This window comes from Nansenia antarctica (genome assembly GCF_963989245.1).
Source record: "Nansenia antarctica genome assembly, chromosome: 12".
NCBI classification, from domain to species: Eukaryota; Metazoa; Chordata; class Actinopteri; order Argentiniformes; family Microstomatidae; genus Nansenia; species Nansenia antarctica.
In genome coordinates, this window is record NC_137682.1 from 7,914,671 (window position 1) to 7,940,770 (window position 26,100).

General features: G+C 41.6%; 1 protein-coding gene across 1 annotated transcript in view; it reads right to left on the minus strand.

Moving 5' to 3' along the window:
• Window positions 1-22,583, minus strand: part of LOC308168823 (uncharacterized protein) — a gene marked incomplete at both ends in the record, with an annotated part of 28,729 nt that extends 6,146 nt beyond the window's left edge. The window contains 6 exons of the mRNA XM_080543467.1: window positions 19,496-19,659; window positions 20,152-20,422; window positions 20,670-20,918; window positions 21,022-21,169; window positions 21,613-21,746; window positions 22,396-22,583. Coding sequence (XP_080399593.1) covers window positions 19,496-19,659; window positions 20,152-20,422; window positions 20,670-20,918; window positions 21,022-21,169; window positions 21,613-21,746; window positions 22,396-22,583 — 1,154 coding nt within the window. The remainder of the gene's footprint in view (window positions 1-19,495; window positions 19,660-20,151; window positions 20,423-20,669; window positions 20,919-21,021; window positions 21,170-21,612; window positions 21,747-22,395) is intronic.
• Between the last annotated feature and the right edge of the window lie 3,517 nt (window positions 22,584-26,100).

The following is a 26,100-nucleotide window of genomic DNA, read 5'->3' on the forward strand; positions in this document are numbered from 1 at the left end:
AAATGTCCGCTTCCATCAGATAGCCTAATCCTCGTCCTCCACCCTAGGCACCATGCCTGCCCCGTTGTGATTGGTTCACTCTATGGTGTGTGTGTGTGTTACAGTAATATTATGATTATTATAATTATTATTATGGAGCACTACTCATCTCTGTCTTCATCTTGTGTCTCCATCCTATCATTACAATATTTCTCAGGACATTGACTACTCAATCCACTAACCAGCAATACAATGCAGCCATCTGACAGTGTTAATGTATTACATTGAGTAGAAGGAGACCATTTTCCATCAACATTTCCACACATTATAAGGTTTCATCTAATCTAATGTATTTGACATGTAACAGGATATTGGAGTCTAGAGATTTGGTATTTTGAAGCACATCTTTTTCTGTGTGGTATTGTTTTATAATAGGTTAACCTGAGGCAATCTTCAAGAAGATTGTGTTATGTCCCAAATGGAGTTGAGAAGCTCTGGCATAATGCAGTAGGTCCATGGTTAAGTTACGTAGGTGGAGGAGCTTGCTGTTCTCATTTAAATATTCATGGTAGGCGGACAATGTGGGCATGTAAACCGATTCTGCTGAAATCCCCGGGGTCACATTTCCCAGATGGAAAAAGAAAAGGGAATTGCAAAGAGAAACTGCAGCTCGATGACATAATTCACAGAGGCAGATACTAAACAGCAACCGCCGGTATCAACAGTCATAACACTTGTTGACATTAAAAGGCACCATATGCAAGATTGCACTCTCTGTGCAATGAAATGGGAATTGCCATGACAATGCAAAATAGTGCCTCATAGTGCCTCCACCTCTCTCCACCCCCCCCCCTTGCTCAATGCAAACTACTTCTAACTGAAACAATGACTTTAGTTTACATGACCTTGAAACAAGCAAAGGACCTGTGTGGTTGAAATGCATACTCATTATCTAGTTCGGAAACGTTTGCAGAAATGTTAACATGGAAAAGAGCCAGCCAGCAGAGCAACACTCACATTCCTTACACCCCAAGTTTCAAACAAACATCCCCTCATTCCCCAAATGTCAAACGGGACGTTTACGGTACTAGGAAAAATCCTCAGAATACATTTTACAAACTTATTATTTGGCACAAATGACCAAAAAGCTTCTTTAGGTTTCACCAAAACCTTACTAAATGACCAAAACCTCTCCACCAACACAAGAAGCACTCCTTTTCTCAGCCTTTAGCACAGACGGGTAAGCTAGAGCAGGACAGCACACAAAACAACTCGAAAGGCCGACGCAGGAATATCCATCAACGTGGCAGGGAATTATTGCAGCGTGGCCCCATCCATCCCGGAAGGAATTACAGGCACCGCAAGGGAGAGATCAGGGAGCGAGAGGGAGGGATGGAGGAAGGTGAAGACGACAAGTCTGGTGACAAATGAACCCAATATAGCTTCTCTCAATCCCCCACGTTCCATTTCCAAATATGAATTTCTATAGAGCCCAAAAAAGGCATCGATCACACTGTGTACTCTGGAACGCGCACTCTCTCAGGCCTTTGGCAAGTTTAAACAACAGGATCCCTGGGGAGGCCTTGGTTAAAGAAGACGCTGATAAACTACTGTACTGTGCAAAGCAGGGGAAGTGCTGTGCCACAAACTAAAAAAAACAATTATCTGTCAAACCCCATTTCCTGCAAAACTACGGTACCTTAACGCTAGAAGCCCAGGATCGTTATGATTAACTCAAGTACCCAGAGAGAGGTCTGGAGATTAGGTCCATTTGTTCAATTTGATCAATACCATGCAAACAATGATGCACTGATTATGTCCAGTCAGGACTTAAGAATCACTAGAATAACACATTTTGTATTTTAAAGAGCTACATATTGAATGTAACATTATTCACCAACGTATGTCAACTCACAGTGAAATGTGCAGCACATTACAGATTGAGGGCCACTTCACTCTTCATCACCCACACCCCCGTGCTGTGAATTCTCGACAGAGGTCGGAAAGCTCAACGGTTCTGTTTTTGCAGTCAACTTGTTTGCCAGGGAAATTGATGTGAAGAAGTGATCCATTTCTGCCTTTGCAGCCATATTATGACTACTAAACTAAGGTTTCATGGACAATGCTGAGTGCAGTAACTATTGTTTTAATAAACCTACCAGACACGCACACGTACGGAGCCCCCCTGGGGTCACATGGTAGAAAACAATTAGTTGGTGTGAATCCGTTCCCTCGATTTCGTAAATCTGTTCCCTCGGTTTAGTAATCCGTTCCCTCGGTTTAGTAATTCGTTAGGGTTAGGCCCTACGAGCCAGAACGATCGCAAGGATTCTAACCCTAACCCTAATCCTTGCGATCGTTCTGGCTCGTAGGGCCTAACCCTAACAAATTACTAAACCGAGGGAACGAATTACTAAACAGAGGGAACGGATTCACACATCAAATACTTTTTTCTACCATATGACCCCAGGGGGGCTCCGTACACATGCACATGCACACACACACAAATTGTTTGCCTCATCCATTATCCATATCATTACGCAGACTACCCACTTTCAGTATTGTTATCAACATCACTGGCATTAACGCACAAACACACATACTGCAGCCTACATACACACACAGGAGGAGATATTATAGGATGCTCATTAAAAACAAAGTCTAAATAGAGTAAAACAAATAGATCGGTGTTCCTACATACAGTGTGATGAAGTGTACTGTATGTGTCTCTTTTTCAGAGGATGGGTACACACTGGCTTCAATTCACACAATTGCATGTCATTTTCTTTTCTTTTGGCCCTATACTCCAAAAGTTTGGATTTGAGATTTGTCAGCTTTAATTTAAGGGTATAGTCCCCCTATTTCAGGGCTCCAAAAGTAATGAGACATATTCATAAAATGTCCTAATTAAGCACTCACATTTCAGTGTTTCCTCCAGGAATTTTTCCAATGGTGGTGGCCGTGGCCGTGGCCGCGCGCGCGTTTTTTAGCGTGCACGCGCATGAAACGCGCACGCGCGCTCAAAACAAGTTTTTTTTTTTTTTTTTTTTTCCTAATCACAGCCAAAACTAGAGGATGGCCAAAAAAAAAAAAAAAAAATATACAGAATATAAACTTGTGACTGACAGTCACATACACACACAAAGATCATCAGCTATAATATAATACGAAGTAGGCCTACATGAGCACAAAAGCGGCTAACGTTACTGATTAACTGTTTACTGTAGTGCAGAGAGATGGTAGTCGTAGGCGGCGTATCAAATGACAAAGCTAAACGTTTAATGAAGGACATGAACGATTGTCAACAACACACTCAAGCAGTAAATAGAACAGTCTAAACAACTTGGGTACTACGGACGGAACAATAGTCTCAACCTATAGTTCCGTGCGTGAATTATGTCAACCCACCACATTACAGAAGTAAAATCACAGTCAGATGGAGCATTCGGTAAACAGCTGAGTATCAGCTGAGTTAAAGAAAACAAACTCTTACCTTTGATGAGACCCACATGAGCCCTGTTTTCCCGTACTTCTCCCGTGTGTCTCTTATTGTCCAAATGTTCCCTGAATTTTAGCTGCATGTTTTTCCAGCATGTAATTCCGTTGTCAATAAAAAAATCGTCTCCCCTTCTTTTCCCCTTGACAATACTGTGTCGTTGCTAAAGTGACGGCACATAAGAATCGTTTTTTGACTTGCTAATGTCTGCTAACGTAGCACTTGAAACTGGCGCCGTTCTCTGGACTGCAGCTGCTCCCGCGTTAGCATTAGCATCCATCTTTTCTTCTCCCTTCTCACCGTCACGAGCTCAAATGACACTTGTCGGCCGATCTAACTCTTAACACTCACTTACAGGACTTCTGACACCATGTCGTGTTATTCTATTAAACATACACGTGAGTCCTTCTGTATTTCAATGTAAGTGTCTTTATTTTAACTCGCTCTGTAAGCTCTACAATACCGGTCTCTTGTTGTCTCGTCGTAACCTGCCCACCTGACCTGGGGGGTATTCCATCAACGTCGCTAAAGGAAAATCCTGGCTTATTTTTGATAACTCTCGCGAGACCTATCAGAATATGCCTGGATATTTGTAAGAACTCTCGCGAGATTTATCAGACTAAACCTGGATTTTCCCTTTAGCGATGTTGATGAAATACCCCCCGGATGTCACTACGGTGGCCTGTACACAATAACAATAATACCACAGTTCACATTTAGACCAATCAGGAGCCCTTGTGTCACGTCGTCAACTGAATGTCATTAATCTGATTTTGGATCAGCGGTTAGAGAGAGATGGGCGTGGATTTAGGTGCACTTTTAGTCAACATCCATTATAGCGCTGATCTAGGATCAGATATATTTTAATCAGCTAAAATGTTCAGAAATTATTATTTTATTTTTTTTGAGAACTTTTTTTTTTTTTTTGTTGTTGTGGACTGAATCAATTCGTGGCGGAGGAAATTCCATCGTGGCGGCCCGCCACCAATAAATGCATGTAGAGGAAACACTGCATTTATTTTGTTGCCGGACAATGCTTTGCATGCAATAACTGCCTGAAACCTGTGACCCATTGACCATTGTGTGAAACTTTGCCAGGCCTGTACTGGAGCCATCTTCAGTCGTTGTTTGTTTTTAGGTCTTTTTGCCTAAAGTCTTATCCTAGGAAGTTAAATGTCTGTTAAATTGGATTTTAATCCGAAGATTGCCGGTCAAGAGCTTTCCACTTTTTGGCCTACGTTAGGGATGGACGGTTTCTAATTTCTGATACTGTAAAAACCGTCCTGAAAATAATCACGTTTTTTCTGTTAACTGGATTCAAAATTACATTGTTGTAGCGTTTGAACTACGGAAGGACAGTCGAAACATAATTAGGCTACATTCATTAAGCTGTGCCAGTGCCGGGCTGTAATGGACTTTACATGCTTATTGTTTGAGATTGAAGGACCGGCCAGCTGTAGCAGATTCAGACACAGGGAGTTCGGTACACAAAGGCTTCGTTCCCACGGCAGGTCTTCATGCTCAATTCCTATCTTTTACACAGATCCGATTTTTTTGTTTGGCAGTTCACATTACTTTTAAAATGTGACCTCGATTTGACCTACATTGACTCCTGTGTGAACATTCCACGGCCCTGACAATAACAATGACGTCAGGATGTCACACGCAGCGCACTGTTTACGGAAGTAACCATGGATAACATGATAACGTTACAACCGGTGTCATTTTCAAGTTTGTGTACAGCGGAAGCCGGCAAAGATATGAGCAAGTGGTCCAAAAAAGAAGGATGAGGAAAAAGAGAGCCAAATGCTTAGCTATGGGTTTTTGTAGAGCACTCGCTACTGTACTTGCGTCTAGAGTGCAGGGTTGCCAGATGGGGCGGGTTACCGCCGAATGGGCTACTGTATTTAGCGGTTATAGAGTGGTTAGGCTGTAAATTGTCAATCCCAAACCCAAACGCGACCCAGGTCGGATTTTAAAAAGTCAGATTTCATGTGACTCGCGCTGTTCACACGGTCATGCATTAATCACACCTGAGTCGCATGTCGGCAAAAAAATCTGATTTGGGTCACATTTCACTGCCGTGTGAACGAAGCCATAGAGTAGGGTTTGGCCCGTTTATTACATGAACTGAAAACTCCCTCAGGTGTGCTGGAATAGTCCTTTAATCCCAAACAATAACTACGTAAAGTCCAATACAGAGCGGCACGCCCGGCTCCACAACCTACATCATTTTGTGATTCAATATTATCACAAATGTGTGTTGGTGCTACAATATACATAACATAACATAACACAGATCCATCGAGCATGCTAACAGGGTAGGAGCACACCCATTTCACATATCACAGAAGCATGGAACAAATCGCAGGTCACAAAATGTAATTACTTTCTCACACAATGCGATTTCTTTCTATGACATTTCCAGCATGACGAAGATTCAATTTCCATAGATAAAGTTTGTAGTGAGCTAGTTGCACGCTTGAGAATGTCAGGTGGTGTTGGATCCATCCAATCTACCTGGATGAATTCACATTTTCAAAGCGATGGTAATATCAAACAGGTGCTCCTGACTAGCTTGTCACACGTAGAGGGAAAGTGCGTTCGAGTGGAGAGCTGGTTGATGTTAATGAGGTTTCTCCTCATATCATAGGAGGGTGGAGGCGTTTGATTTTGCATCGGGAGGGTGAGCATATGTGATGATATAGCAAAGGCAAGAGAGATATGATGAAGAGGTTCAGAGGTGCTAGCTCAACTAGCGGTGGGTATTTCAGGAATAACATTGCACCTCAATGAACACCTCTCATTCCATACAGTAGGACATCATTGGGGGGTTCAGAGTGGCAGGGGGAGGTAATCCATACTCACTGTAGGCCTATATCAGTGCAATTTTGTAATATAGGATAAAACCTGGACAGCATAAGGGTGACATATCACCATAATAATTCAAGAGAATTGTATGTAAATGTCCCACAATGTTGAATTTCAACGTAATCATAAAAATATAGCCTATGATCAACGGCATATCAAAATATGTATAAATAAATACATATATATAAAAGATTTCCCAAAGCCAAGACATCACATATTCAAATAGACTACATTCCAGTGGGAAACTCATTATGGAAAAAAGCATCATCTATAACATAGTCATGGACAAAAATATTGGCACCCCTGCACTTCTGTCAGATAATGCACCACTTCTCCCAGAAAATTGTTGCAATTACAAATCCTTTGGTATTCACATGTTTATTTCTATTGTTTGCATTGGAACAACACAAAAAAGCAGAGGAAAAAAAGCCACATCTGATATCATTCCACACATAACTCCAACTGGACAAAATGATTGGACTGTATATACATTGCATATCATGTTTGTCCTAGAGTTATAAACAGAAGCTAGCTAGCTAGTTAGTTTGCAATAGTGATCAACAGGGGCATAGCTATATTTAAGGGAAGTTATAAGATGTATTGTTATGGATAGAGTCTGGATCCAGTCCATTGGCCATCTCTGCAACAAAGTTAGCTGACATGTGGTTTGCGGGATTGATTTAGAATCCAAGTTAAACCACTGCTAAAACATTCTCCACCTGTCCGTCCTGCTCCTCCTTTCATGTTGTCTCTCCAATAGTAGAAACAACATATAAAAAGGATCGAACCAAAACCAATCATTGGGTGTGAGGGTGGCTTAGCCAATCATGATGAAGAACTAATGAACGGTTAAAGTTTAAGGTGAACTGAATTCCTTCACCATGCTAACTTTTCATAATCATTCAAAGAGCCCCCATACAATCAAAGATATGGCAGGTCCTTCATTACCCGAACGCTATGAATTATGCAAACCAATCACTCAGTTTGTCCAGTCATAAACTGCCCTTCATAACAAAGTGCTCTGTTGGCTCCCCTACTTTGCAGTCCTCAAGCCTTTATTAACTCCTGACCGCCAGCCATCTAAACTATGATTTCAAATATTCATAATTAAAAAGCAGAGATTAAAAGATGCTAATTCATGCTACCTCATAAAAAGAAAAAAAAGAAAACAATTGTGCTCCTCATAATGTCAGATGAGCCAGGGGTCAGGGGTCACTTGGGGGTCACAAGAGCCATTGGGGGAGTGGGAAATGACAATAGTCTTTATCAAGATGAGAGAAGTTCGTGTCTGGCTGCTGCTGCTGACGGTGTGTGTGTGTGTGTGTGTGTGTGTGTGTGTGTGTGTGTGTGTGGCAGAGGAAGGAGGTGGAGGAGGGAGTAACGGAGCATGAAAGACAACAGATGACCTGCTTTAGTGCCGTTTTAATGCAGCAGCACGACAGCCAATCACATCTGCAATCAAAGGGGGGGGGGAGGGACACCTGGTAACTCGGCATTAGTCAAACAAAATCTCAGAGGTGGGGGAGCAATAGAGGACAACTAGGGGTTAGGAAAGATGGAGATGAGACAGGCTTTAAAAATTCAACCGTAGATCAATACAAAGACCCATACAAACCAGAGCTCAGATACAAACCCCCTCACTTCCACTTCATCATCCTCTCTCCCTCCCTTTCTCTCTCTCTCTCTCTCTCACACAAGCGCATGCACGCCACACACGTGTGCACAGGGGCGTCACACAGACACGCACCCCCGCAGGCACAGGCACAAATTCAAAAAGTCACCCTACCAGAGTCGTTGTTCTCTGAATCCATCTGGTTGGCTGGTGCGAGAGGCTCGAGGCTGGGAATGTTTCACAGAGAGGGCCCTGGCAGGTGTACTTATGCCTCGGGCTCTTTGTCTCCCTCTCACTTCTGCTCTCTCTCTCTCTCTCTCTCTCTCTCTCTCTCTCTCTCTCTCTCACTCCCTGAGTCTCGTCTATGACCTTGCGGTGCTTCGGTTCTCCTCACCTCCACAGCAGAACTGCTGAACAGTGCAGGTAGCAGCCAGCAACACTGCAGCAATAGACCCGGGCAGGTTAAGCCTAGCCTGGACGGCTATGTTACTCCTGTTTCACCTCATGGACAACAGTGCAAGTGTGCAATGTTTAACACACTTGCACACTCACACACACGCACACGCACAAACACGCGCACAAACTGTTGGGCTGACTCATTACAGTGAATGCATTTTTAGTAATGAGCAAATTCTGTGTCAGGTTTTGTAACCTGAGTTCACCTGAATGCTGTGATTTGCAGGTGTTTTAATCATACTGATTGAAGTGTAATTACTCAGATTTACAGACTGAGTGGTACCAGGATTGGGGTCGTGGAAAAAGCGGTTTACAGGTTTATTTCCATCAGCTATGCCCCATTTGTGCGGGGGATATTGTCCTCAGCCTATTTTAGCACAGCATGACTAATTTGAGAGTCCTAGGCATCATTAGATACTCTTTTTCAATATCCTCTCCTCCACAGAGGCACAACAATGATATACTGGTGGCCTGGGGTGGTCCAGTGGTCTATCTGCGGACATGCCCTCTCTTCCTTCTTCCCCTTACTTTCCTGTCTTCACTGTCTCTATCCAATAAAATGAAAATATGAGTGGGACTGCCCCAAAACTAAAAAAAACAATGATATACTGAACAACAGAATGACCCTTGATTTGTCACATTCAAACATGTGACAAACAAAGACCCTTTATAGTGAAGTTAGGAAAATATACAACTATAAGCACAGACTTCTTCTAACTGGGTGAAGAAGAAAAAAATGAACTAACGAACTTAACAAGAGTGCAACATGTATGTCATTATTCTCGATGGAAGTTATTTGCTCTACATTTGTGTGATTTGCTGGCTTTGCTTTCCCCACTGTACTCAACAACAATGAAGTCTCCATTTATTGGAGCATGAGATGTGGGTGTTGATGCGGTGCCTGGTGAGGATGTTGATGCAGTGGTTTCAGGGCATACAATTAGGCTACTTTTTTGGTCTACCAGCCAAGGTGTCTGGTGGTGGATGAGAAACTTATTTTACCATCCACATTTATTTAAACCAACATTAAGGCACAAATCACAAAAAAGCCTCCTGTAGAAGTAGGCTTTAAGTTTTGTGCTTATCCCTGTCAAAATACTGCTAAATATTTTCTCCTGCATGTTATCGATGTTTACCATCTCGTGGCTTGGATCTCAGAGTAATGCTTTCTTTTAGGTTGTAACGAGGGGGGTATTCCATCAACGTCACTAAGGAAAATCCAGGCTTATTTTCATAAGTCTAGCGAGATAAGTCTACCTGGATTTTACTTTAGCGACGTCGTGGAATACCCTCCAGAGACGTTGTTGCAACTAAAGCTCTAAAAGCTCTAAAGCCCATAGACTCAGAGGTTTGTTTGAAAGTCACGAGATATGTGAATGAGATAAGCAGCCATTACAGTCAGCTGGAGAAAACAGGAGCAGCAGGATTTTTGTCACAAATGTCAATGGTGGAATCAATTAAATCAATGGTGGAATCAATTAAATCAATGGTGACCATAATTGCAGATCGCATCAGTTTCTTTTTTAAATGAATTATTCACAAAAATGTACAGAAACCAATACCACAGATATACTGTAACCTCATAGTAATTGTTCGATTTCAAAATCCAAATCTTTGGAGCACGAAGCCAAAATAAGAATAAATGCACTTTTCTTTTCTATTGTTGATTGGCAGGCGAAAACTCTCTTCTCTATGTGCCGAAAATATTGTAAGAGTCTGCATATTACATACGTTATACATCTATTTTTTCCCCAGCATTGAAAATACTGCCCAGCCCTTATTTTTTTCACAGACGGAAAAGGATGCAGTGGCTATCTCTGTGGTATTATGGAGGCCTACAGTATGGTGACTAATCAAGCAGCAACCACACCCTTAAAGAGAACCAATGAGTCACAGCTGTGTCCACATGATCAGCAAGTTTCTCTGTCTGGTTCAGTCTAGTAGTGCTAAGTAGGCGAGGAGGATTGAACACCCTATGGCAATAGAACACACACCAAACTGGTACTGCAACTGTAGATACACAGTTTTTAATTAGTGTTGGATGTCAGCTGGCTTTAGGATCATGCAGAGGCTGCTGCAACTGCTGTAAAATGGGGCCATTACTGTGTGTACCCAAAAAACTATAATTTACCTCAGTGGAGAAGTGCTTAATATTAAGATTTTTCTGAATTCAAAGATTGTCTACATAATTGTCTTTGTGTCTGGACTAATCGTTAGTTTCTTTCAAGGGTAGAGAAACATGCCAACAAACTCATTAGTTAGGCTAACATTATGTCTGCAAATTTCTCAGACAGGCAGATTTACACGCAAGAGGAGCGGGACAGAGAACGTTGGATGTGCATTATGACAGAGCACGGAAGGGCTGATGTGTAAAGCCCAATGCACACGGCGTGCGATTTTGTCGCACCGCCGAATTCGATTCCATTGTTTTTAATGCATCTCAATGAGACAATGCACACGACACAGCGTGCGATGCGATATTGTCGCACGACAACATTCAATTCTCCATTCACATTCATTCATTCATTGGTGTGAATTGAGAATCGAATGTTGTCGTTGTTGTCGTTGTCGGGCTTAAGCAAGCGGCAAATCACAAAGTGGTAAGCAAGGAGTAAGCAACCTGTCGCTAAAGATGTTAAAAACTATGTAGAAATTAGAATTAAATGCACTTACAGGTCTTGTCAAGTCTTTTATCAAATCCACGTCCAACCATATACAAATTTTGCTCATGTAATTCCAACAAAATGAGTTATTTAACCAATAAGCATAACCAGTTTTAAAGTATTAGTGGTGTTAGATCCTAGTCTATTTCTTTGACTATAATCTATGTGGTAGTACAGGGGTCACGCTGCTCTGCTATTGTCTGTCATGTTCAGAGAAGATGGCCTCTGCATCTGTCAGACTGGCTGGCATTCGGCAGACCCAATCTGCACCGACCTTGGGTGCCTTGCGTGTGCTGAGACGCCAGGGCTGGCTGATGTGTTGATTATTACGATGTAACAACTGTAATGTAAGGAGTATTTAAACCATCCTTAGCCGTTGTGTGATTGTCTAATGCAGATCTCAGATGCCAGAAGACGTTCATTCCGTATGCAGTTCCTTCTGATTAATAAACCTGAGTGATCATTACGACCCAGGTGCTGCACACCTGATCTATCCAGAGATGACACAACGCATTTAAGATCACGACTATCCGCTATAGATCGATTCATAACATCATTATCGACAAGAAGATCCTTCAGTGGGTGGTTTTTGACATGGGATATTAGCTAAATAACAACTGTAAGCACTTATCTGTCAAAATGGAAGCTATATCTCAAAACAAATGTAAGTGTCAAAAGAGTGAACCATCCGTTTAGCTTGTATAGCATCATGTGAATTTCAAGTTCCACTAGAAATTCAAGCTATAGGTTAGACTATCGGATTTTCCATGTTAGCTGGCTAATCTTGTGATCCAGCTTTCTGATGACGCCCTGAATACACATAAACAGTGCTATACTGTCACCACATCACCTCTTCCACCCCTCATCAGTGCTATCTGTCAAGTACAAGAGTAATGCAGTATTTGCAGCAGCTTGTTATACTATAGTTTTGCTGCAGCTTAATCAACACTTCTGAAACACTGATTTGAAGTTGTAGGCTATGTCTCATACAAAAACACTAGGCCTAAGATCAAATATAATATAAGGGGCTGCACTAATAAGTTCAACAAAACTTGGGATCCTATTCTCTCTTTTGTTAATGCAATTCCTTCTTTAGTTGATTAGATTATTCTTATTATAAGTCTTATTACTTCTTTTACAAAGCACACAGTATGCTACTATTTGTATTTATATATTCATTGGTCAATGGTTGGTTATAACAATGATACTTAATTGTCCTTCTTGAAGTATGAGTGTTCATTCAGCCCCATGTGCAGCACAGCCATTTCTTTGTTTTGTTTTGAGTCCTCTCTTTTACTGTTTTTTCTTAGTTTCCTCCTTTTTTGTACTGTGCTGTCCTTTTTGGTTTTGTTTTGTATTGTTCTAAAAATGTAAAAACGGGTGATTTTATACTTTCAACAATTTGTCTATTTGGTATTGGTAACCCAATAAAGATTTTTTTAAAAACAACAACAAAAACACTAGGCCTACTAAAAGTGTAAAATCCCCATAAACATTGAATTTTACCAAGGGGAAAGAATCAAAACACTGGCATCCAAAGATAAAAGGCTATTCCGAATAGATGCAAGGAGGAGATGGAACAGCACATTTTCTTTTAAGTTATATTTAGGCCAAATCCTCCTTTGCGGAACACACAGCTACACCGCTATGCATACAAATGACATCTTGCACCATCCTGAAAGCACATGTGCCACCACAGACATGCAATTGCTCAATAGAAGATCAAAACAATGCAGCAGCCCAACACCAAGCGTTGCCTGTTTAATGTGTTTGATTGAGTTTGACACAATTACCATGTCAAAGTAAGGGAGGGTCAAATTAGATACGAGAGGACACAGCGTCAGATGCTTTATATGGCAGGATCACATCGGTCTGCCTCTCTCATCCCTCTACAGCTCCTTTGAATTTGCATTCTGAATGCTTTTTATGATAGGCCTACACACAAACACAAACGTTACTAATGACCCTGTTTGCACTGGTTTCATTCATGAGCCTATGTGTAGAATGGCTAAGAACAATGTACTAGAGATGTTGTTGGCAGTGAATGCAGCATTATTGCAATATAATTACAAGCAGCAGCATATGTCTCTTATAGGTATATGTACCACTTCAGGAGAGCACCAGCACATCTGGCTTATTTCCCAACATAGGCCTAGTTGGGGGACTGTTTGCTCTGCCAAAGACATCCATTTGGATGAATATTTTAAAAATGTACCTCAAAGGCATTGGAACTTGACCCCAAGACAACATTTGTGAATTTGCATTTGCTTGCACAACACATTTGCTATCTTGGCACACAATTCAAATAAACTGAGTGAGGCATGATGGATAAAACAGATTTTTAGAAAACAATCAAAATGGTCATGTCTATCACTCTTTAAGTGTAAACACAGCATTTGCCTGGAAATCAATTACTCTTTGGAAGCTGAGGAACATGTTGAGCCCTTAACTAAACGGTAGTACATGGGGGAAGCAATAAAAAAGCACACACACAACAGACACAGCACTGCACAAATTGCCAAACATCTGCTGAGGGTTTAGAACGAATCACCTCCTGCTCCAGTCAAGCCTGGGCGGACGGTGTTGCCCTACATAATTACTTAATTGGTGGATAACACTGAGCACTGAGCCTTAATGAGAGCCTCCAGACCTATAGGGAACCGGGCCTAAACAGAGCATGACAAATGGGTAACCCTTGATCTTACACCTCTGTAGCCTATTAAGCAGGTATTTACTTAAACCTATTGGGTAAAAACTGTTACTTACTTAATTGCATATTAATCACACTTGCTTTTTCTGTCATTCACTGACACAAGCACCACTATGTGACATTTAGTACCAGGTAGCTTCTTTCCAATTGTGTCTAAATGATCTAGGTAAATACCAGAAAGTACTCCTTGTTACAACATAGTTTCACAGGACTGGGTAAGTACAGACTACTGTAATCTACTATCTTCCTCTATTACATGGACCTAGCAATGTTAATATGGGCATCCCTCAGGAACTGTCTGTGGCAAATAAGGCTTCAATCGGTCAGCACAAGTCTACAGAAAGGCAGGCAGGCAGACAGACAGACTGAGATGCTTGTGCTAGTTAATGAGAGGCACTAAACGGGCAATCTGGGATTCAGACAGCAACAAAACGCTGAGGGATGGGACTGAAGAAATGGTACGAAATGCTAGACGGAGCTATGTATGGATACAAGGATTGACCATCAATGAGATCAGGGGGGGTGTTCCATCAACGTTGCTAAAGGAAAATCCAGGCTTATTTGGCTGAATCTTGCGAGACATATCAAAATAAGGCTGGATTTTTCAATAAATCTTGCAGGATTTATCAAACTAAGCCTGGATTGTCCTTTAGCGACGTTGATGGAATACCCCCCAGAATGATAAAGTGATAGCTACATTGCTTGTTTACAAAACAGGTCAAGAAACATCAAAAACAAATGTAGATGTTGGATTCTGATGGGTGGAGGACAATTCAAAAGAGCAACCACAGTTTAATCTCTGCAGGCAAGAACCGCAAGCACAACTTTGTGTGCACGCCTGTCAATAAGCCTAGACCTGTTTTGTTATGGTGTTGAGTTTGCAATGCACACAGTCCAAATCCTGCACCTGCTGCCAGGGTCTTTCTACCAAAGATGATTTCAAGCAAATGCAATATCAATTCGTGAGCTTAGAATTATAAGGTTCTATCTCCGTTTAGGGCAGTTCAGAGATATTGAGCGTCAAAGTTTTTACATTCCATTATGTTTTGTGAGATGGAACCTTTGTATTGTATGATTTACTAACTCAAAAATGTAAACATTTTAAAAATAACACCACACAGGCATTAATAAACACCTAATGGATCAGATTATGTAAAAAAAACTCAATTTTGACCAAAAATTGAGATAGAACCTTATAATTCTAACGTCACGAATTGTAGAATGCTACCTGTCATAATCGAAGTGGTAACATGCATGTGCACTTTTTGTATTGTGACAATGTCGCATTCACACGACGTATAATACATATCAACAGAGCAATTTCGTCGTGCATGCAGCCACTAATGCATGTCTATTCAATTGGTTATAACATTGCTGACGGTCCCATATGTTTCTCTCGAAGATAATGCATGTTTGAACAACCTTGGCTTGATTGAACCTTTTAATCGTACTGGTACTGGTTGTTAATTCAAACTGTTGACCAACCAAGCCCCTCTCTTCGATGTATATCTTTGTTGTATCTCAACCGTTTGCATGTATACATTCTCCAGAAACAATCCCATCGCTGATCGCTTACCCGCTGGCATATCTTCGGCTTAATGTACCGCAGTTCCTCTGACGTTGAGCTGCAGATTTGATTATTAATATTTACTGTAGTAGGAGTTTGCAGGCTTTTAGCGTCTCCGATATTCTCCCAAATCGCCGCTCCTTCACTTCATCATATGACATTGAAAAAGGTCGATCAAGCCAAGGACACAACTGTAACATTAAATGATAGAATACGAAATAAGAGTTAGTTAAACTGATCGCTTAATTAAACAACATAATTCAGTCTGTTTGGGTTCGAAATACTCTGACAACCCGTGTTAACCATATGATATGATCTCAAATCTGGCACATTCGCGTAACATTGCCGAACAACTGTCAAATTCGCTTACTGATTCGCTACTGATTCGCTACATTCTAGCGTAATGTTGTACAACACAGATACAATGTAACAACATTCGATGGCTTTGATGTTAAATACCTGTAAACTGGATTAAGATTAACCCCTAAAGATTACGGCTTCCTGTGTTAAGGCTTCTTTACTATACAACACGGAAGTACAAGAGTTGCTCTCGCATTACTTCTCCCTCTTAACACAGGAACAATAGGTTATTTTATCGGTATTCAAAATAGTTTTAGTCATGTCACTTTTGTTATCATTCAAGCGAGGAAGTTAGTAGCCTAAATGTTTGTTCCAAAAGTAGTTCCGCCCAACAATAAAACTATATACATTATTGATCTCTAAACTTTTTAGGTTGCATTATGACAAATTGCTACACATCCGTATCAGGCATTAGGATGCAGTGCAATAATGACAGGGTGCATGTTTAGACGTGTGTGTGTGTGTGTGTGTGTGTGTGTGTGTGTGTGTGTGTGTGTGTGTGTGTGTGTGTGTGTGTGTGTGTGCGTGCGCGTGTATGCGTGTGTGTGTGTGTGTGTGTGTGTGTGTGTGTGTGTGTGTGTGTGTGTGTGCGTGTGTGCGTGCGCGTGTATGCGTGTGTGTGTGTGTGTGTGCGTGCGTGTGTGTCCCTGCTGAAGAATCAATCTTAAGGTAATAGGCAACTCGTGACGTTAGAATTATAAGGTTCTATCTCCATTTTTGTCAAAATGTAGTCTTTTACATAATCTGGTCCATTAGGTGTTTATTAATGCCTGTGTGGTGTTATTTTTAAAATGTTTACATTTTTTAGTTAGTAATTAATCAAATACAAAGGTTCCATCTCACAAAACATAATGGAATGTAAAAACGTTGACGCTCAATATCTCTGAACTATCCTAAACGGAGATAGAACCTTATAATTCTAAACGGAGATAGAACCTTATAATTCTAAACTCACGAACTGTCTGCAGTAACAAGACAGTTTTGGGAGAGTTTTGTTAAACCAATTTACACTTTGGTGTGTGAGAGGTCAGCTCATATGGAGGGTGTATCATGCCGTATTTAAATACAATACAAACATCGGAATGCAATACACACATCGGAATGGAATACACGTGTAACACCAAATACAATGCAAAAATACGGAATGTTTGTGCCAAAATAAAAGCAATGTGTATTACATTTGAGCGCAGCGTATTCCATTCTAGCATGTGTATTGTATTTGGTCACGAGTGTATTCCATTCTGCATGTGTATTACATTTGAGCGCAGCGTATTCCATTCGGTCATGAGTGTATTCCATTCTAGTGTCGGTAGGTATTATGGCACTCGCAAATACAATGCAAATTAGTATCCGCCCATATGCAAATTAGTATCCGCCCATAGGTTCTGCCCTTTCCGGCCATAGGATTCGCGATGCCAACGATGACGACAGTTTCTGTAATAGCTTATTAATAAAGATTCGAAAAATTATGCTGACCATCGTATTATCTTAGTTTAATGTCATTTCAATGAATCATATAACTTTTATTTACAACAAGCACAACACAAAAATCGCTATTATGCACCGTCTTTGTCCACGAATAACACCCCGTGTATGCTGTCATTGCTGTGCACCATGACATGACAACGCATTTAAGATCACAATCCTCAATAGATTGATTCCATCGTTTTACCGACAAGAAGATTCTACAATCTATCAGCCTTTCCGTAGAAATACATCGCTCCCTGTATAACGATATATATCTAACGTTACATGTTTTAATAGTAAGGGCATTTTACCAGATATTTGACCAATCTGCGAAGTAAATCGTTACCAAGACATTTCTTCACCAATGTGTTTCTAAAGGTGTGTAATAACATGTCCTAAAAGGTTGAAATTCAACTCCTGTGGGAAACCTCATTAAAAAACTGCTCAAAGTTGGGGTACCGATAACGGATTTTCGAAAATTCGAAAATGCTTAAATTGGACTTGAGTAACTTTTGAGGGGTCAAACTAGGCATTTTTCATGATTCTGAGTTGATTGCAAGCATTTATTTGTCACCAAGAGCACTTCCTGGTGCAACCCCCAAACCCCCCCCACCCCCATTGGTGGTTGGCATTCAAAGTGAGGAAGTTTGGAGGTAACAGGTAACATTAGACAACATTAGACAGCACCAGCAGAGAGGCACTATGATGGGCATGGACACTTAGTCATAGGCCTCACTACATGTGGAACAATAGAACCAGGCTGCTTCATTTACTCACACAGCCCAGCAGAGAGACACTATCATGGGCATGGAAACAGAGTCATAGGCCTCACTACATGTGGAACAATAGAACCAGGCTGCTTCAGCTACTCACTCAGCCCAGCAGAGAGACACTCTGCTGGGCAGTAACTTACCTGTTATGGAGGCCTAAAAAAAGGGAGATGAAAGTGAAGCTGAATAGCTTCACTCTCACCTCCCATTGTGGAAGAGATGTACCAACATGAGATGTACCAAGGACTACCAGAGGTGTTCAGCTAGACACACAGCCCAGAGACAACACACCTTCCATGGGTGCTGTGACTAGGCCTGTGGCCCTATGCTGGAGGTCACATGAGCTCCAGGGCCTAACTGCTACTCTGTCAGTCCGATTAGGAGTGCTCTCACTGGGCCTAGCTGTCTACCATTCACCCCTCATCTGGAGCTCTGACCTCCAGGGCCTAACTGCTACTCTGTCAGTCCGATTAGGAGTGCTCTCACTGGGCCTAGCTGTCTACCAGTCACCCCTCTTCTGGAGCTCTGACCTCCAGGTACTATGTGATACACTGCCAGTCCGATTAGGAGAGCCCTCACTGGGCCTAGCTGTCTACCAGTCACCCCTCTTCTGGAGCTATGACCTCCATGATAGTGCCTCTCTGCTGGGCTGTGTGAGTAGCTCAAGCAGCCTGGTTCTATTGTTCCACATGTAGTGAGGCCTATGACTAAGAGTCCATGCCCATGATAGTGCCTCTCTGCTGGTGCTGTCTAATGATTGATTGATTGATTGATTGATTGAAAACCTTTATTGTCCCCAATGGGGAAATTTTGTTGTCAAACAGCTCAGTTAGGGCAGAAAACATTCAATACAGAAAACAGAAGACATTCAATAAAATACATAAAACAGTGCAGGCTCAATAAGTAAAAAGTTCCAAAAGTTCCAGCTCCAGGTCTCCCCCACCCTGCAGGGCCTGGTTGTAGAGTTGACTCTACAACTCTCTGGTTGTAGAGTTGTAGAGTTGTAGAGTTGTAGAGATCACAGGACGGTTGGTGAAGGGATGGGGGCGCAATTGGCACCGGCTGATCACCAACCGTCCTGTGGCTCCCCCTGCAGGTCGGAACGCGCCATGTTCCCCACAGTTACGGTCTGATAGAGTTGATATGGAGGTCAGATCCTGGTGGACGTAACAGTTAGTCACTGGGTCAGATAGCTATAGCTAACATTATTACCTAGCAAGGTATTACCTAAGCTAATTAGCCAGCTTATCATTATGGAGGCTTTATGGTTGTTGTAACTATTATTCTTTTAATGATACAAAAAAGTCTTGAATCAGAAACAGAATTTATTTTAATAACATGCTGTGCAAACACAAGTAAACAAGTAATGATAAGTAATAACGTTTTGCCAGTCGTAGCATTGAACAAGCACGGTGCCATTCTCCAGGCCTACAAGCTGGGGGATGTTGCCGTGTTTCACTGGAGAGCTGTCCCTCACGACTCTAGCAATGTCATCCAAAGTCTAGCTCAACAGGGTAGTCAAGACTTCCAGTGTTTGCAAATACAAGTGCACCCCATAATCTTTCACTGTGTTATCAGGATGAGGGAGCTGGTCTAGCTCTGCCTGAGAAAGTTGCCGTGACAGTTGAATCTCAGGCACTTGAATTCCAGCAGCGTCTTCTCCAGGGTCACTGGGTCCAATCCAGTCAATGCCGTAGTTAATGTCCACCTAAACATCAGGTTAAACAGAATGGATAGGGTTATTGGTTTTGAGAGGTATCTGTATGACAGATGACGTCACAATCTCATGCTACAACCGGACACACACAGACGGACACATGTCATGTATAGAAGTGGCTGCACCACTTTAAAAGACGGTTACATTTTTAACAGCAATGTAATATGAGAATGTCAGCCTATTTCAGCATGAGTTGAAGGATCTTCCATTAGTGATCTACTGTTTCCAATAAACTCCAATGACAACAACTGTCTATTTTGGTATGATTTTAAAGGTATATAAAAACAGTGTATCCGCTCACTGTTTCTGTTGCTTGTTGGTTGTTATTTTATGTTGTATGTTTTTATAGTATAAATAAATAATAACAACATCTTTTTTTAATTAAGTGCTGCTTTTCTTGGCCAGGGCTCATTTGAAAAAGAGGCTACTGTCTCGATATGACTACCCTGGTTAAATAAAGGATTAATAAAAAAGTATAGAAACCTGCTGTAGATCTGGAGCGCCTGGGCTGTTTCGGAACCTGTGCCATAGCTGCATGGGTGACTGATTTCGGGCAGTGCGGATTCCATGGTGGTTCCACCCCTGGACAAAGAAGTCCAGGTGCATCTGAATCCTGGGCAGGAACACCCATTGAAGAGCAAAGAGGTGTGTCTCATCGTCTGGACACAAGAGTCCTTCACACTCCAAGTGCCAAAAGAGTGAGTGGAAGAGCTCTGTCACACCGATGAAGACATCCCTCCAGAGTCTCTCTATTCTGTTGGGGGATAAAATATACACCATATGTATGGTGTAAACCACAAAGAGGGATGCATATATCAAAATATACTGCATGGGTAGGCTGCTCATTAACCCTACCCATGAAATATATACAAACGCCTCAGAGTGCTTCATACCATGGTCACCATTACAATAATATGGGTAATAGGTGTTGAACAATTGTAATTGGTGTAAGGTGTTACAGAGTATTGTTACAGAAATATGACTACTTGTGAAAGAAATACCTCTGGTTATGCACACTTCTCCCAGCAATGTGGGAGTGTCTGTCGATACCTCTGTTGGCCACCATGTAGCTTGCTACATCCCAGTTCTCGCCCCCTTTATCGCTGCGAACCCTGGATGGCAAGCCGTGTGCATGGACAGCCTCAAGAAAATGGGAACAGACTGTCTCGGCACGGTTGTTGTTGGATGCTTTCAGAAACACAACCATTCTGCTGAAACCATCTATCCCTCCATGGATAATGATGCGCCACCTTCAGAAAACATAAGAAATGAGACACATTTATGATGAATATGATTTTGTTTTTCTCAATTACTTGTTATTCATCACTTCTGACCAATATTATCTATGGATACCTGATAAGCTTATGATTCCCATCAATGTGCCACAAGCAGTTTGGTGCGGGGACACTGTACACCCTTCTTCTTATTGTGTTCAGACGTAATGTACGCTCCAATACTCCCTCTGGGTCAATGCGTCTCATTGCTTGTTGGACTCGGAGACCTATGATCATAATATCCAATAACAGTGATCATTAATACAATTTAAAAGGACAATATGGTTACAAAATACATCACATAACCTTGTTTTGTGGGATTTGGAGCTTTGTATACTGTTCTGCACTAACAACACAAGCTACTTTCCAAATCCCCCTCCCTCAATACACTGTATACAGTCATGCTTGAAAGTCGTCATCAGACTATGGGACTCATATGAAGATCAAATAAAAGCATAAAATGTGTGGAAATTCCAACAGGGTTCACAAGCGTTCAAGCATGATATACGGATCCTGCTGTGGACTCATTTTCACCATCGACCTTTTTCAATGATTGTCCATTGGATGTAAACATGATTTAAACTTTCTTGATGGCAAATGTATTCATGTGATAAAACCTTTGGTGCCAAGATAGCTGTAGGTTTGCCAAACTCTGAATCAGACTACATACTCTGAACCCTGATGCCTCTCCCTTGAAGATGTCCTCGCACCATCTTGTACCCACAGTTGGGAAACATATGCTGGATATCAGAAATAATGGTGTCCAGGTGCTCATCTTCCACATCAGAATAGAAATCTGATACCCTATTGTGAAAAAAAGATATATTGTAATATTTATGACATACTTATATGACGTTACATACAGTTTACAGTGATGTCTGTGTGTGTCCGTTCGTAGGATTGATTGGACAAGAGGCATTCCATGACTGCTGATCAGATTTCCAGAGCGAATTTACGAACGCAGCCGAGTACCCAAGTACCCACTCGATATAATAAACAGCAGTTTAACGATCACAAAATACTCATACTTTGTGGATACGTTCGTTTGGGGCTGTGTGATCATCTAATTATGTGTAGTTATGTGTTTCTAGCATGTCGATGTTCTATCAGAATGTTGTGATGTTATCAAAATTAAGAACATGAATACGACATCTAAAGTCTGGATGGAACGATTATATTTCAAAACAAACTTTAACTCCCCGAGGGCTCCGACTACTGCCAAGTCTATCTGGGTTTATTTGCAAGGACCTTCGCCTGTAGGCCTACAGTGTTATGGAAAACGAAGGTTTCTGCCGAATGCTGCAACACTGGAACCACGATATTACATACCAGTTAACACAGATATCTGCAAAATCATGCAATGCCTACCAAATACTGACATGTCAATCCGGACGGTAATATAATTATCAGAGTTTGGTTTTAGTTTTAGTATTCAGTTCAATGTGTGACTGACCTCATGTCGTTTTGCTCCATTCTTCTTCTGATCGTCCTCAGCGAAACATTGAGTATACCGGCAACATCTGTCGCTGATATGCCCAAGCTGACGTAGAACTCAATTAAACTGAACGGGACGTCCAATTTTGGACGGCCCGGTCGGCCAGTGGTGATGATCCCAGTCTCGGGTGCTGTTGCGTTTGGCATCGTTAATGTCAACAAATGTTCCTGTTGAATGGTCATCAAGGCGGTTACCGTTACTTGAGGAAATTCTACACCCATAGCAGCAGAGATTTGCCCCATTCTATCCAACAGCCACTCTACGCGGTAGAACACAAAATCGTTAGACACTGTGTTTTGCTCCGTCTGAAGTTGGAGGCCACGGATTTCTCGTCGTACAATCTCAAATGCGTCCATGTTGTTAACCTTATGATATGATAAAGGCTAGGCTAATACTATAAGGCTATTATAAGGAAAAGGCTCGTGGAAAGGCTGGAGACACACAACAGGCAAAACGTGCAGCAATTGATGAAAGGGCAAACTCTGGCAAATTGATGAAAGGGCAAACTCTACAGAACTCTACAAACTCTAGCGAATCACAGCGCCACTTATGGCCGGAAAGGGCAGAACCTATGGCTGGAACCGGAAGGTTGTATTCCATTCCGATGTAGGTGCCATAATACCTACATCGGAATGGAATACAATGCAAATTAGATCGGATTTACATAGGATATCGAAAAGCAATGCAAATGAGTAACCGGATATCGAAAAGCAATGCAAATGAGTACCCAGAACCTATGGGCGGATACTAATTTGCATATGGGCGGATACTAATTTGCATTGTATTTGCAAGTGCCTATTTGCAAGTGCCATAATACCTACAGCGCTCAAATGTAATACACATGCAGAATGGAATACACTCGTGACCAAATACAATACACATGCTAGAATGGAATACGCTGCGCTCAAATGTAATACACATTGCTTTTATTTTGGCACAAACATTCCGTATTTTTGCATTGTATTTGGTGTTACACGTGTATTCCATTCCGATGTGTGTATTGCATTCCGATGTTTGTATTGTATTTAAATCAGGCATGATACACCCTCCATAAGCTCAGTGAGGTCAAGAGCTAAATGGACTGAAGAAATGGCGAAAGGTGCCCAGGTAATATACCTGAGGAAGGCGGGGCTTCCTCTGCACTGGCACACCATTGGCCCATCGAAAATGTCTTCAGCCAGTCTCGAGAACGGATTCAGATTCAGATTCAGATAACGTTTATTGCCATTATGCATACACATATCATATAGGAATTTGCTTTGGCGTTACAGTAAGTGCGTTTATACTTTTTTTCCCACATGTATACATGAACAAAAACAAATGCAAAAAACAGGACAACACAGGACAGACAACAGTGCATTAGATAGTGCTACATATATAAAAGTGCAGTGCAAAAAAACAGTGATACCCCCATAGCTATACTGTATCTAGTGAACCGAATGGAAGTGTCTTCAAGTAACTCCATCATGTTTTCATTTCATTTCATGCTGGAAAATCAGGATGCATGGATAAATAAAAAAAAAGGTGAACCGGTAGAAGGGTAGGATCATCATGAGTGGAGCTGCAATAACCGACAGATGAGATTCTGGGGTTTGAGATTACTAAACTGTGCGCCAGCCAAAGGACCCAAAGCAGTATAAAACAGCAACAACAGTGTACTCTGATAATAATAACTAATCAGTTATGTCAAAAAAGGGCTTAAGTTAAGTCAGAATTCAGCATGATAAACAGCGTGTGTCCCACAGGGTACTGCTTTTTAAGCTCTTAGGGACCTTTTGCTGCACAGTCCAATGGATTTAGCAGTGATTAAGAGATTTTATTCCACAGATGGCAATCCTAGCTATCTATTAAAACCCATGGACTGACAACATCACCCCTACACAGACAAATAATCCTATTTCTGCAATAATCTAACCATGGTATATTCACATTTTAGAACTAAACACAGACACTTTACTGTGATGTAAAGTGGCCACAGGCTCAGCTTCTACCCCTCAGCCGCCAGGCTGTTAAATGACTCTGGCTTCCCCCCCCCCCCCGCCCCCAAGTCTGCCCAGGACTGAACTGGACTCACTGTAAAAAACTCTGCACTGCACTTTACTTTATACCGCACTATCCAATGCACTGTTGTCTGTCCTGTGTTGTTGTTGTGTTGTCCTGTTTTTTGATATGTGAAAAAAGTATAAACGCACTTGCTGTGGTGACGAAGCAAATTCCTATATGTGTAATGCATAGTGGCAATAAACGTTATCTCAATCTCAATCTCAATCTCAATCTCAAACAGTGTTGTGGCTCAAATATGTCTGGTGTACATCCTATTACTTACTTCACATAATAAGCCCTTATGGGGCTGTTGGAATCAGTCGAGAAAAAATCCATGCAACATTGCTTTCTTCCAAAAATCACTGTTTATTATCGTTTATTCTGTATAATGTTCATATTATTATGATGTTTTGGTCATGAGACCTTCTTCAGAGTGTGGTGTACCTGCAGTTAGAATATCAGGTGTACACATTCTTTAATTATTCATAAACACAAAACATGTCACACCAGTGGCAGTGAGGTCTGAGGCTGGGTAGCCTCCCCCCGACACCCCTACTTTATCATGCCATTGAGCATGCACATTTGTGATTTGAGTGCAATGAAAATGAATTGGATGTGAAAAACAGCGAAGCTCTGCAGCTGGGCAGTATAAGGTAGAAACCCGCATGCACAAGTCATGTCAATTAATGCCTTGCATTGAGTTTGAAGAGTGGCAAAGGCTGAAAGCATGGCTGCCTTTCCCCTGGCCTCCTTGCACATAAGAGATGACTGCACATTTGGGAAGTAATAGTTCAGAAATCGATTTCACCCAGGTTGTTTATCATGCAACAAAAACATGAGACAAAATTCTTATTGATCAAATGTAGGGATTTTGTTTTTCTTCACAAGGGCTGACCAATCATGTGTTACATTCAGCTACTGGGTTAGTGAAATCATCAAATAAATGACGTTGATATGTCCGACCACAGGGCTGACATTTCTCCCACCACTCACTAAGTGCAAACCCTGGTTGTGTTTTCACAACCTGAAATCCATTGACCTCACCAGTTTTTCTGAAGAAATCAAGACTCTCTCTCCACCTGAACCTGTTGATACAATTGTAGGGTTCGACAACACATTCCTGAGTGGTACCCTTCAACAGTTTGCAGTTTTTAATTAAGTCCACTGGGCGCAGGAGTGTTTTTCCAGCAACTCAGGCCTCACCCTCCACAAACATGCATATCGATATCATCAGAGGGCCTATTCCAAAGGGGCTGTCTTCAACTCAAACCTCATCAAAGAGCAAAGTGCAGGCAATTCAAGGCTCCTATTTTCTACCATCAACCATTTTCTTAAGCTACAAACCCAGTCTCCTATGGAAGCCACCGAGGTGCAGTGTAACAGCTTCTCAAAGTTCTTCAGGACACAGTTTGACTTCATAGGGTCTCAGATCCACTAGACCCCAACCATGACTCCTCCACCGCATGACCTGCCACCCCCTACACAGCGTCTCAACAGTTTCTCCTAAGTGTCTCAGAAAGATACAGAAGAATCCCAAAAATGAAAACATCATCCTACTTGCTGGATCCTATTCCCACTGCCTTAGTCAAAGTGTGTGGCCCTGCTCTTAGCCCACTCATC